This window comes from Equus asinus, chromosome 9 (genome assembly GCF_041296235.1).
Source record: "Equus asinus isolate D_3611 breed Donkey chromosome 9, EquAss-T2T_v2, whole genome shotgun sequence".
In the NCBI taxonomy this organism is placed as follows: Eukaryota; Metazoa; Chordata; class Mammalia; order Perissodactyla; family Equidae; genus Equus; species Equus asinus.
Window position 1 is genome coordinate 95,455,000 of NC_091798.1, and position 14,328 is coordinate 95,469,327.

Sequence of the window (14,328 nt, forward strand, 5' to 3'; positions counted from 1 at the left end):
AAAATGGGCAAAGGTTCTGAAGAGACATTTCTCCAAAGAAGATACAAAAATGGCCAATAAGCATATGAAAAGATGTTCAACATCATTAATCACTAGGGAATGCAAATCAAAACCATAATAAGGTACCATTTCACATCCAGTAGGATGGCTAGATCCAAAAAAGTCAAATCACAAATGTTGGCCAGGATGTGAAGAAACCAGAACCCTCATGCGTGCTGCTGGGAATGCAAAATGGTGCAGCAGGTTTGGAAAATAGTTTGCTATTTCCTCAAATGATTAAACATAGAGTTACCATATGACCCACCAACGACCCTCCTAGCAATGTACCCAAGAGAAGTGAAAACATATGTCCATAGAGAATGGTGTACACACATGTTTACAGCAGCATTATTCACAACAGCCAAAAGACGGAAACAACCTAAACGCCCATGAACAGATGAACGGATTAACAAAATGCAGTATACCCATATGCAACATGATTTGACCACAAAAAGAAATGAAGTACTGACACAGGCTACAACATGGATGAACCTTGAACACATTATGCTGAGTGAGAGAAGCCAGACACAAAAGACCACACTGTACGTGTCCATTCATATGAAATGTCCAGAAAAGACAAATCTAGAGAGACAGAAAGTCAGTAAGTGGTTGCCTAGGCCTGGGGAGGGCTGGGAGGAAATGGGGAGCAACTGCTAATGGGCATGGGGTTTCTCTTTGAGGCGATGAAAATGTTTGAAAATTGACAGTGATGACATTTGCACATATCTGTAAATATACTAAAAACCAATGAATTGTACACTTTAAATTTGTAAACTGTACGGTATGTGAATTTTATCTTAACAAAGCTGTTAAAAAGTTATAATTCCAGGTCTTCATTTGCAAAAACAAGATAAACACCAACAATAAGAAAGAGTGAGCACCAAATAAAATGCGACTCAATATATTTAAATAATTTACATTCAGCAGAGATTTAATGCAACAGAAGGTTAACCTAAGTCTACGAGAACGTAAAGAGCTCTGCCCACAGACAAAAAAATCAATGGTTTTCAAGCCAAATAAAAAATCTATGGATTTTTCAGTACTTTCTACTCTTCATGCTTACAGCTCTCTACATGATAAAAACCAGCTAAGAACTGCTTGTAACCTAAAGCTTTCAAAATAAACTTCCAGTCTTTTCACAGTAAACGAAGAATGTAAGACAAAACATAATAAAATGGATGCTTACAAGTGATAATGAGTTCAAATCTCCTTGCTTCATTTCCTGAGTAGCCGCATCCGTGTGTAAGAGCTGAGGTTCATCAACAGTTATGCATCCGACATCAGGGACATTCACGGTTATTTCAAGCTGTCAAAGTGAAAAGTTTCATTATTTCATTTTGTCATACTATACACAGCAAAACAAAATGAATGAGTAAAATAAAAGGTTAAACTGAAGAAATAATCCACATTCATACATGATTAAAAAACTAAAATGTAGTAATTCTTAAACTGATTGATATCAACTTGGCAAAAGTAAAACATTTAAGGTTTCTGAGAGGTCTGTGATGCTTACAGACCGGAAGCAAAATTTCCAAGGCTGATCTTCTCAGTATCCAGCATCCCACTTTCCCTTATCCACACTTCGTCCCTACTTTCCCATAAATTCTCTCACTCGTCTGTTAACACTTACAGAGTGATTCCTAGAAACTAGAGGGCTACAGGTACAAGGATGCAAAGCTGATGAAGACACATGTGGTCCCTGCCCTCAAGGGACTCACAAGCGAAGGAAAACAGACATGTCATCAACCATCTATACACTGTTCTAAGGGCTATCATAGAGATGAGTTGAAAGCACTTAAAAGGATTCATCACCCCTCACCCCCAACCAAGGCAACCACCCTCTCCCACAACCCCAAAACCTGTACGATTCTTGACAGCCGTGGCAATGGCCATGTCAGAAATGGGTTTGCTCACATCTACTCTTCATTTAGCAGTCTTTGTGGTCAAAGATGCCTATAATCTAGGGGCTAAAAGGACTAAGATGTATCTCCCAGACCCTATACAAGACAGTCTGGCTCCTATTCCCTTATTAACAGAGAGATGAATATAAATGACTGTGTAATTCAGTAGAAACTGAGTAAAGAGTCAAGTTTAAAAATCTGCCTTTAATGGGGCTGGCCCTGTGGCCAAGGGGTTAAGTTCACACGCTCCGCTGTAGGCGGCCCAGTGTTTCGTTGGTTCAAATCCTGGGCGCGGACATGGCACTGCTCATCAAACCACGCTGAGGCAGCATCCCACATGCCACAACTAGAAGGACCCACAATGAAGAATATACAACTATGTACTAGGGGGGCATTGGAGAGAAAAAGGAAAAAAATAAAATCTTAAAAGAAAAAAAAAATCTGCCTTCAAGACATTTATTATAGTAACACCTGAGTGCTCTGTGTCTGTTTTCTCAGATGCAAACATTAGAGAAAAATCTTTGCTAACACCCTATAGGCTTGAGGCGAATTAAAAAGTTTAAGTGACTTGAAAAAACGAAATATTTTCTAAGGAGTTGGGACTGGCTAGAAAACAAGAATATTCCAGATAATTGAAAGTTGGTTCTTTAAGCACTATACAGTTTCAAAGCTTTATTTTTTTAAGCAGCTTTATTGAGATATAATTTACATTCCACACAACTCACTCATTTAAAGTGTATAATTCAACGTTTTTTGGAATACACACAGATAATGTGCAACCATCAACACAGTCACTTCAAGAACATTTTCATCACTTCAAAGAAGCAGCCCCACCCCCATTACTTATCACTCCTTTCATCCCCAAACCCCTAAGCAACCACTACTCTGCTTTCTGTCTCTATAGATTTTCCTTGTTGGACATTTCGTATGAACGGAATCATATATGTGATTTTTTGGTAACTAGTTTCTCTCACTTAGCATAACGTTTTCAAGGTTCATGTTGTAGTATATATCAATATTTTACACCCCTATATGATTTAACAATATGCCATTGTATTTCAGTGTTTTTTTTAAAGGAAATATTTTCTAACATATAAATGAATTTCCCTGCTTTAGTAAGCTGGCTATAAGGAATATAATTTAAGCTTTCCTTGCTCAATTATTATGATTAATGCTATTTAAGAAGGCATTCTGTATTAATTCAGGGATATATCCTGGAACCTGATTTTCAGAAATTAATTTCTGATATTAGTTTTCACCAGTAATTTGCCTTTCACCTAAAGAAATTTGTAAAACACAAAACATATAGCTAAAGGAATTCTCATGCAGTGTTAACCAGCTGTCCTTGCACAAAATTAACTTTCCTTTTGCATTTTCTTGGTTTTAACTAAAACAAAGTCACTATGCTTACTTTCAACTTTCAGTTACAAGAAAACTTCCTTTTGGATCATTTTTATTTAGCTTCAACCATTCTAACTCATTAACTTTTAATCTAGCACATTATTATTAACAGCGAATAAATTAAGGTGGGTTTGGATTTCCATTCATAAATGTGAATTTACAGATTCAGTAATACATTAATTCTGGGTTAACTTAACATTACTTGAATTGTTTTGTTTCCTGCTTCTTTTCTTATTATCATCACTACTAACCTGGTTAACTCCTGACTGTTTCAAATGACTCAGAAACTATCATGAATGCTTACTACAAAATTGATTCAGATATGCTGACCTATAAGCCAAATAAGTTACCGCAAATTGAGATGGAAATAAAACTTTGAAGCTAGAAAGTTAGATACTAGGCCAAGAGGCAAAGCAGTAAGGAGCTTTTATGATAAAGTAAGTTGAAGTAATAATGTTCTTCCACCTCACATCCAGTAGGATGGCTATTATCCAAAAACTTGAAAATAACAGGTGTTGGTAAGGATGTGGAGAAAGTGGAAGCTTGTACACTGTTATTTGGGAATGTAAAGTGATGCAGCTGCTATGGAAAACAGTATGGCAGTTGCTCAAAAAACTAAAAGTATATTTACAATTTACCATATGATCCACAATTCCACTTTGAGGAATATCCCCAAAAGAGTTGAAAGCAGGGATTAGAAGAGCCATCCATATAACCCTTGCTCGTGTTCATAGCAGCATTCACTGCAATAGCCAAAAGGTGGAAGTAACCCAACTGTCCGTTGGCAGATGAACAAACAAAATGTGGTATATATACACAATGGAATATTATTCAGCCTTAAAAAAGACATTCTAACACATGCTACAACATAAATGAACCTTGAAAACATTATGCTAGGTGAAATAAGCCAGTCACAAAAAGAAAAAAATACCGTATGATTCCACTTATATAAGGTATCCAGAGTCACAGACACCGAAGTAGAACGGTGGGTGCCACAGGCTAGAGGAGAGGGAGAATGGGACATCATTGTTTAATGGGTACAGAGTTTTAGTTTTGCAAGATGAAGAAAAGTCCTGTGGATGGATGGTGTAGCAGAACAAGATGAATCTACTTAAGGCCACTGAACTGTACACTGAAAAACAGCTAAGGTGGGCAGCCGGTCCCGCGGCCGAGTGGTTGAGCTCTCGCACTCCGCTTCGGCAGCCCAGGGTTTCCCCGGGTCGATCCTGGGTGTGCACGTAGCACGCTCATCGGGCCATGCTGGGGCGGCATCCACAAGCCACAGCTAGAGGGACCCACAACTAAAAATACACAACTATGGACTGGGGGGGCTTTGGGGAGAAAAAAGGAAAAATAAAATCTTAAAAAAAAAAATTAAAACAGCTAACATGGTAAATTTTGCTATGTGTATTTTACCACAATTAAAAAAAAAAGGAAATATCTCCCCTACCTTCTCTACCAACCAGAGCTCAGCCTGAGCCTATCACAAAAAGTTAACAGAAACCATCTGCCAAAATTAAAAATAATCAGAAAGCAGATTAAGCAGCCTCCAGATACAAGTGAAGTCAGATTTCGACCCTTATTGTCACAGTGATCATCCTGTGCTGGACCTGGGCTGTGGGGCTGAGCATTCACAGGAGGTCACACAAGCCTACTTCTCCTGGCGTCTCAGGCTATCCACCAGGCCAAAACAAATTACACTTGGTAGAGGTTATTCAGAGAATGAACTTTCTCAAATCCTAATAATCACTAAGAGAAGAAATAATGATCCACAAAAAGAAAAAAACAAGTAAAATAAAGTTCCAGGGATTCAAGAAACAAACTACCTCTTCCATCGTTTCCTCAATCTGAGCAGAGACAGGTTCAGGAGATCTGAGACCAAGGGGTACAAACACTGGAGCTTTGTTTACTTCTTCTGGAGCAAGGTGATAGGTTTCTTCCTCATAGTCACACTCAAAATCTTCAGTGTCGTCTTCATCTTCTTCCTGGGAAGCCCGAAGAGTCACCAGCACGGCCCTGGAAGCTCTGGGTCCCTTCTTAGAGGTCTTAGTCCGGATTCGCTTTGATCCACGTCCTTTGGTGACATTTGGCTTGCTCTTCCGATGCGTTCTCCTCTCACTACGACCTCCCTCACACTCAGAGGCAGAAGAGACAGTTGTTCTTTGATCCAGAGCAATTTTAGAGTAGTCTGACTCTTTTAACAGTTGTGGACAGCTGGATGTTCAATCAAAACAACAACACAGTCATTACACGCACAAGGATAATTTTAATGAAAAGCAAACTTTCAGAGTGAAATCCCAGTTCAAGCTGTTACAACAAAAACTCACACCACCCATTCTGTCAAAAATTTATGCTGTGCAAAGAAGAAAGGAATTTATTGTTACTATTTAGTTCCTCATTTAGAGTTAATTCTTAGTTATCTATCTACAAATTTTCCATAGTAAGTTGTTAATTCTGGGCCATTTTTTCCCTTGCTATTTAAGTGAAGATGAAATACAAGACTGGAAATTATTAGAACAAGGGATAAAGACACTGGGTGAATAAATACAGAATATGGGATCAAAAAGTGATGCTGTTTTATCCTGCTGGGTGAACAGATCAGGTTAAAACAGGGAAGGCAGAAGATCCATCAGAACAATGTTGTTTTTTAGAACTCAGGTTCCCTTCCACTTTCCTTGAAAACTGTGGAAGAAGGGTACCCTTCAATTGTGTTTGTGACCCCATTTGAATAGCCCCCTAATTATTAGATAATACATACTACTCTTTGGTCAGTCTTCTACTCATGTCTAATATACTCAACACCCAGAAATTTTAAATGTAGGAAAGAGAAATCTTGCTAAAAACATCATAAAAAGTAAATTTTAGTAAATAAAAATCAAAAGTGGGAAAGAAACAGACTTGTCCATAAAAAACAATCTACACTTCTATTAACAAACCATCTTTTTACTCTATCCGTAGGTTACGGTAGGACATCCATAAAGAACAAGTTATTTTTATTTCTTATTCTGAGAGTGCTTGCTAAATACAACTTTACCTTGTGAGTTTACTGAGATGCTGCTCTTCAACACCTGAAGACGCAGACTTATCCCCAGCAGCTCGTGATGACTCAGCATCTTTTTTAGCCCAAACAGCCTCTCTGGAACCTACAGAATCTTTTCTTGCTGAAACCGCCAGAGATGTCAGAAACTCAGCCTTTTCCTTAAATTTAAGAAGAAACAGCTAATATTACCATGGAAACAATCTCTACGGTAATTTGGTTTGGGAGTTTGGCCTAAAGTTCTAGGTTTACACACACAGAGGTGACTGGTTACTACATTTTTATAATATTAGAAAGTCACTCAATTTGCATGAAAACAGTTACAGTACAAAAGGTAAAACTGTATTCTTTCAATGTTCTCTTCCATGGTCCTGACAAAACAGAGCCCACTGATAAAAATTCTCTTCTTCAAACTTACTTTCTGCAGGAGCTGGGTGTCAGAATCTTCCTGGTCCAGCAAATTATCTTCTGGCTTCTTGGCCTCGCTCTGCTCTGCTCTGTCTTCTTCTACAGCTGCTGCTTCTTTCTCACCATGAGCTCTTCCCAAATTTGGCCCAGCCTTTTGGAATCGCCTTCTTATCAACTGTGCTGGACCAGGAACACACGTTTCATGTTCGTGTCTAGAATGTAGCACAGATCACGTTGAAGAACCGAATCAGAATTCCCTGGTGATGTCACAGCTGTCAAAGCAAACAGTTTTGGGCACAAACCAATTCTATGTTCAAAGAACTATATATAAACTGGCTATAAAACCAAGCCTGTAAAATAAAGCCACATATGCTGACATGAAAGGAAGAATATAAAAGCTTTTATAACTTCCATTTTCTAGATAGCCTTGGGAGTAGTTTTACAATAGTAATCTTTTTTTACCTCCATTCATTGATCTAGTGTGTGGTTTCATGTCACTTTGTGTAATTTTCAGAGAAATAATTAGATCCAAAAAAAAATACCAGTGGTTGAAGATGGTTTTCATAACAGCACTTTAAGCAAATGCCTTCAACCGGGCTCTGAAGCATGAGCAAACATACAACAGTCACAGCAACCTTGTCCTTCTGGTTCAAGAGCAGGTCTGAAAGCTGGAGACTATCCTTCCACCACGCCTGTCAGTTCACAGAAAAGGCTTCACTGACAGCCAGTGTCGTGAGGATCTCAATATAACCCATCTGTATCTGCCAGGTCACACACAAACAAGCTCCTAACATTCGACAGAGGAGCCAGAGCTCCCAAGGCGACCTGAACAGCTATCTTAAGGTTTCCTGGGAAATATTTTAATAACTGGCAAAGATTTGGATTCTGAATTAAGAAGTTTAAAACTGATATAAACCTAGTTATTTATAAAGAATAAGTAGGTATATAAGTACCTATCACGAATTCTCTGAAAGATCTACATTAAAGATTAATCTTAAGTAATGTTTCTGGTAAATTACTTAAAACACAAAGTAGTTAGTCACATTTCCAAATGTTCCAACCTGCTAAGCTCCTCTGGCAGTGAAACATCTAGGAAGTCCTAACAAGGTTAGGATGCTAATGAATACATGCCAGTAGAGGCTAACAAGTGGGAAAATAAATAATATGTAACCTAAGTATAAGCAATTTACCACCAAGTGTGATTCTACAAAGGTATTTAAGAATAAAATATATACATAAGCCCACTGTGCTACTGAGACCAAAAATGGTAAGAAAATGCTGGACATAAGAATAAGTTAACTTTAAAACTATACAGAACACACACTCTGAAGAAAGTATCGGTCATGATACAGCTAAAAGCTGGAATAAACTTCATGAACAGAAAAATTTTTTAAAAAAGGGGGTGTGGGGTGAGGTATAGGTTTCCATACAGGGATATTAAAAGTTAGATCTCTCTCATTAAAAAATGCAAAGACTGACTGAGCATAAAATCTCTTGAAACATGTTTCTTTCACGAAGTTCTACCCATGTAAGAATTTGCTAGACTCAAAGTCATAAATCCTGAAAACTTAATTTTAAAAACAAAATTGTCAATGTCACTTTGAGCAAGCCATTTAAATCTCCTAGGTTTATTTAGTCAATTACGAATGAGAGCATTAAGAGAGACTGCCCTCAAAGGTCAACAGTCTTTAAGGCTCACTTAGAGGAAAGTCGAAACCCTCCCAATGGTCCTGCGTAACTGGCCCTCTCCCGCTCAGCCTCGCCTTTTCCACATCTACTGCTCCCCTGGGCCCCTTCACACCGGCCCTCTGCTGCTCCTCGGACAGGCCAGGCGTGCTCTTGCCTAAGTACTTCCGGCTGCTGCTCCCTCCACTGACATTCTCTGGACCTGCTCCTCCGCTTCCTTTGGGGCTTCTCTCCGATGGTCCCCATGCAACGAAGCTCTCTCTGACCAACGCAAATTAAAAAGTAAATCCCCAATCATGGTACTCCCTACTGCCCCACTGGCTTTATTTCTCTCCACTCATTTATTCACCTTATTTCTTTTGTTTATGATCTGTCTCCCCAAGTAGAATATAACCTCCACAAGGACAGGACTGCTTGTTTGTTCCATATTGTCCTGTATTGTCAGCACCTAGAACAACGCCTGGCACACAGGAAATGCTAAAATGTTTGTTAAATGAATGAACGTATAAGGTTCTGTTCAGTGGCAAAATTCTGTCTAATTCTGTAAGACCAAAAGGGATTAAATAATACATGGACAATAAATCCATAAATAGTAATCAGGAAAAGCCAGAGATGTGAAAGGTTCATCTTTAATGTCTGGGGATTAAGATCTCAGAAAGTGTTCTCTGGAATCATTTTTAGAGATAAATTACTCAATGGGATCAATCATCAATCTAATCCAATATAGCACTTGTAATATAAATGTGTTTGTAATGCATTTCAGCGAAAAATATTTCTAAACACCACTTTACTTAAACATCCAGTTTAAAGAAATGAAGAAATGGCTAAGTAAGGGAACTGAAAATTAACATAAAAACTGGCCTTAGTCTTAAAACAAAAGCAATATGAAAAGGCTCTTCAAGACACATATACACAAACAAAAAGGAAAACAAAAGAAATGAAGAAATTCACACTGAAACAATGAAAGCTTCATATAAGAAACCTGCCTACACGAGAGCAAACTGTTTAAAGTTATTCAAAGTCCACAGCGCCACTTGTTCAGACAGACGACACAGCATGCCCAAACTCTGTTACTACAGCTCCACAGAGGGTGAAAAAGGGATACAGTAACCTCTCTTCTGCATTTCCCAAAGAACCAACTTAATTCTATATAATTAAGGGAGCTGTAATAGATTGATAAACTGATAAAATTTATCAATTTTATTAAAGTAAACTGATAAATGCTGAAGACATCCTAGAGGAAAATTAATACTTTGCTAAAATACGTCCTAGTTACAAAGATACTGTAGTAAATCAGATGGACCACGGACAACATTCAGAAAAGGAAAGGTGGGTTTATTTTCCCTGTATGTTAAAAAGAAAAAACTAACACATCCTAATTTAAAGTCGGCAACGACAAAGCAGACCCCAGTAACAGAAGTGGTGGTGCCGAAGCACCTTCACCCCCAGTGCACCACACTCACAACACGCCCTTCTCACCATCCAGCTCGGGACACAGCTCTAAAAGCAGCACACAGTAGGCACCTCACTAGCACTTCCTACCTATGAATTCCATCAGCAGGTCATAAATTCCTAAAGATGTAAAGCGTTTAAGAACTTCAATCTACTATAAAAGTTTAGTTTTAAAATAAAAAATGAGGATGCTTGACAAGCTTTTCAGAGAAATTACGAATGAGAAAATGTTAGTCAAGCAATTCTTATAGTATTTGATGCAGATTTAAAATATTCTAGTCTCATATTACTTTATCCTTTCCTAAAGTTTTCTAGATGTGAAGTTATATAAAATAACTATGTAATTATTGACCTTCATCTTTGAAAAGTTTTCTGCTTTTCTGATTAAAGGTAAACTCACCTCGTCTTTTCATCTAAAACACTGACTTTGTTAACAGGAAGGTTTCCTACAAGAACCACATGACTCTGATTTTCAGACATTCCACCTTCTGAAACTTTGGAAGGTACAACTTCAACTTCAGTTCCAATTTGAAAATTTGCCTGAAATGACAAAACCATATTAGTATATTTTTTTCAATAGAACATATCTCCTAAAATCTTTCAATCATTAAGAAAAGTATTTAGTTTTTTAAAATGAACACTCAAACTGGTATACAATGTTCATGTTTTGTTGCCCAAAACAAAACTGCCTAATTCAGAAAGAGAGAGTCAGCGGTTACCATAGCAGCACGTTCACACACACTGTAAGACTACAGCAGCCATCTGGTGTGAAGCCCCCTAAAAAAGTTTAATGGTCTTTTTTCTTTTGGGGGGTTCAAACAATGATTACAATCACTTTAAATCTAGATTTGCCCTTGGTAGACAAAGAAAAGAAGGACAGAAAAACAAGATTTGTTGAAATGGGCACAACACTACTTAGATTTGTCTCTAATATCAAAAGACCCATCAATAACAGACTGGTTAAACTGTCATTCAAAACAGTAGAATGTCATGCAGCAGTTGAAAACGATGTATCTCGGGGCCAGCCCAGGGGCATAGTGGTTAAGTTCGCATACTCCACTTTGGCAGCCCAGGGTTCATGGGTTTGGATCCAGGGGATGGACCTACACACCACTCATCAAGCCATGCTGTGGTGGCATCCCACATACAAAATAGAGGAAGACTGGCACAGGTGTTAGCTCAGGGCCAATCTTCCCTACCAAAAAAAAAAAAGATGTACCTCCATATTTCTTGATGCGGAAAGCTACTTAATACAATAAGTGAAAAACAGTAAGTCACAAAGTAACATGTACACAATGATTTTATCATTTAAATTTACGTAAGTATGCACATGTGCATGCAAGGAGATTGCTAAGATCTGTCACAAGGTTTCAGGGTGGTGGGATTTGGGGGAGCTATTATATTATTTTGTACTGATTGAACATTTTCAAAATGAAGAGGTCCATTAGGAAAAAAGATAAGTCTATTTTCACTTTTAAAAAATCCGGAATCATAAAATCTTTAAAAGAAAGAATAAAAGGGGCCGGCCCCATGGCCGAGTGGTTAAGTTCGCGCACTCTGCTTTGGCGGCCCAGGATTTCGCTGGTTCGGATCCTGGGTGCAGACATGGCACTGCTCATCAAGCCACGCTGAGGCAGCATCCCACATGCCACAACTAGAAGGACCCACAACTAAAAATACACAACTATGTACTGAGGGATTTTGGGGGGAAAAATAAAATCTTTAAGAAAGAAAAGAAAAGAAAAGAAAAAATCCAGAATGGAAAACCTGAAACAAAACTAGATACGTTACATATTTATTGAGTAAGAATAAGTGTCAGACGCCTATTTTCTAAGCCAAGTCTGAGCTTCCATTTGATATTTCAATACGCATTAAAAGGTGCAATTTATCTCCGTGAAAGTAACTCACCCCAGTCAGGAACTTCTTTTCAGTTTCATCTTTCTGCACTACCGTTCTTTCTTCCTCGACTATGCCTTCGGCTTCACCTTTCTCTACTCTCTGCCTCTGTCCAGCCTTTCTTATGTTTGGTCGGGGTCTTTGAAGTCGGCCCCGTACTGATGGAGCAGTTTGGGTAACACTTTCCTTCATTTCTTGTTGGAAAGTGTTTATATTCTGAGTGCTAGAAAAGGGAACAGGGAGTAGAGAGGGAGCTTGACTGTAAAAAAACGAAAACCACCATAAAAATATAAAATTTGAATCTCCTCTAATAAACTCCCTACAAAGATATTCTGTACCATTAAAGGAAAATTAAATTACTTTCTGATTACAAATATCTTATTTTGTAAAACAAAATACTTATTTCAATTCTCAAAAGGTAATGAACTTACATAAGTTCCTCAAAATATTCAAATTCATAGAGACAGAAAGTAGAATGGTAGTTACCAGGGAGTGGAGGAAGTGGGGTGGGGAGCATTTGATGGGAACAGAGTTTCAGTTTGGGAAGACAAAAAAGTTCTGGAGGTGGACAGTGGTGATGGTTGCAAAACAATGTGAATGTACTTAATGACACTGGACTGGACACAAAAAATGGTTAAAATGGTAAATTTCATGTTCCATGTCCTTTACCACAATTTTTAAAAAGGTAATGAATACATACTTTATATACATATATTTTTTAATGCACTGCCTTGTATATGCTCTTTAGCAGTTTACAGTGAATGTAAGCAGGCAAGCGTTAAAAGGTGTTGAACTCAATCTGATTTTCTATTTTAGGCAGTCAGTGATATGAATAAAAATAAGTCAAGTACTCTTGATATTCACATTAACACATCTTGACAAAAATTTAAAAATTTTTGAAAGAATTCTCTCTTATTTTAGATTTTCAAGGAACTACCACTGCTTACCGCACGGAAACTACTCCTTCCTCTCCCTGGGCTCGTGCAGCCTGGGACTCCTCCACAGGTTCACAAAAGCTGGGCGACGACAAGTCCTTTTCAATCTGCACACAGGGTGATACCACAGCCTCCTCCGGCCTGGGACCTGATCCATCTTTTTCTCTTGATGTCATTAGGAAAGCCACATCCTAGAAGGCAGATAAAGAAAATTTCATCAAGGTTGGTAAAAGTATCAGGAAATAGAAACTCTCATATATTATTAGAAGAACACATTGGTCTAGTCTTTGTAGATGACAACACGGGAGTATCTAGCAAGAAGTTTAAGTCCTAGCAATTCTACTTCTACAAATGCATCTTATAAAAATAAACATCTAGAAAATTATATACAAGGATATTTATTACAGCAGTAATAGCCCCCCAAAAAAGAAAAAACAAAAAAAGTGGAAACAAGACAACTCTATTAACAGGAGATTGAATAAATAAATTATAACGTCTTTATAATGCAAGAGGATAGAGCCATTTAAAAGAAGATAAATTTCTATACACTGATCCAAAAAGATGTTCAGAGTATGGTGTTAAGTGGAAAAATCAGAAGGTAAGCTATGACGCCATTTTTGCAAAACAATGAAAATACCTGCACATCTTATTATTTACATAAGTAAATATCTAGAGAAACCTAGGCAGATACATTAAAATTGCTACATGATCAACTTGAGAGGGAGAGATCGAACATGATAAAGAACTCTCACTTTTTGGATTATATATGTTTTCCAATTTGAAATTTTATAATCAGATAAAATTAAAAAGCACTTTATCAGGGGCCAGCCCTGTCACCTAGTCACTGGGTTCACTGTGCTCTGCTTCAGTGGCCTGGGTTCCCACGGTCAGATCCCAGGCACAGACCTACATTACTCGTCAGCTATGCTGTGGTGGCACGTATATGGTGACCCACATACAAAATACAGGAGGACTGGCACAGATGTTAGCTCAGGGAGAATATTCCTCAGCAACAAAAAAAAAGCAATTTATCTTTTTTAAAATAAGATTAGGAGGAAAAAGTACAAATGTTTAAGCACAGTGAGAACTAAGCTATTTCAAGATGTAAAAGAAGAATTTTAATTCAGAACAGTAGTTTATATGTTTAGAACACAACTTATGAGTGTTAACATTTCATTTCGAAGTTTTTAATGCCATATCACACAATCTTAATCTGTTATGGACCAAGTTAACGAAGTAAATAAAATATCTCCCTTAACCCACATCAAGCTTCTAACTTTTTAGTTCACCTTCACGACAGAGTGAAGTAAAGTACCGTCATTCTCATTTTTCCTATGAAGAAACTGGAGGTATCATTTGGCTCTGGTCACATAACGAATATAGTCAGAACTCAAACTAGAGTCCAACCTCTGAAACTCCTTCCTGTGACACACTCACCCATCATCAGAGGGTGAGATTCTTGCACAAACCTCATGGAACAATGAGGTCCATTAGTACAGCAACAATCCTATCACATGCAGTGAAAATTATATGAGGAAATACTTGTGAAAATCCAATTCCAGGTGTTTTACCC

At 37.8% G+C, this 14,328-nt stretch overlaps 1 protein-coding gene across 5 annotated transcripts in view; it reads right to left on the bottom strand.

Moving 5' to 3' along the window:
- Nucleotides 1–14,328, bottom strand: part of BDP1 (BDP1 general transcription factor IIIB subunit) — a 79,277-nt gene that overhangs the window by 25,739 nt on the left and 39,210 nt on the right. For 4 of the 5 annotated variants that reach the window (XR_011506075.1, XM_070517971.1, XM_070517973.1 and 1 more), the window contains exons 20-26: nucleotides 12,768–12,946; nucleotides 11,833–12,079; nucleotides 10,325–10,464; nucleotides 6,797–6,998; nucleotides 6,376–6,539; nucleotides 5,168–5,555; nucleotides 1,226–1,345 (exon numbers count right to left, since the gene is read on the bottom strand). Coding sequence is in view for 4 of the 5 variants with exons in the window: in XM_070517971.1 (XP_070374072.1) it covers nucleotides 1,226–1,345; nucleotides 5,168–5,555; nucleotides 6,376–6,539; nucleotides 6,797–6,998; nucleotides 10,325–10,464; nucleotides 11,833–12,079; nucleotides 12,768–12,946 (1,440 nt within the window). In the remaining variant the exon portion in view is untranslated. The remainder of the gene's footprint in view (nucleotides 1–1,225; nucleotides 1,346–5,167; nucleotides 5,556–6,375; nucleotides 6,540–6,796; nucleotides 6,999–10,324; nucleotides 10,465–11,832; nucleotides 12,080–12,767; nucleotides 12,947–14,328) is intronic. The other variant, XM_070517972.1, reaches the window with a different exon arrangement.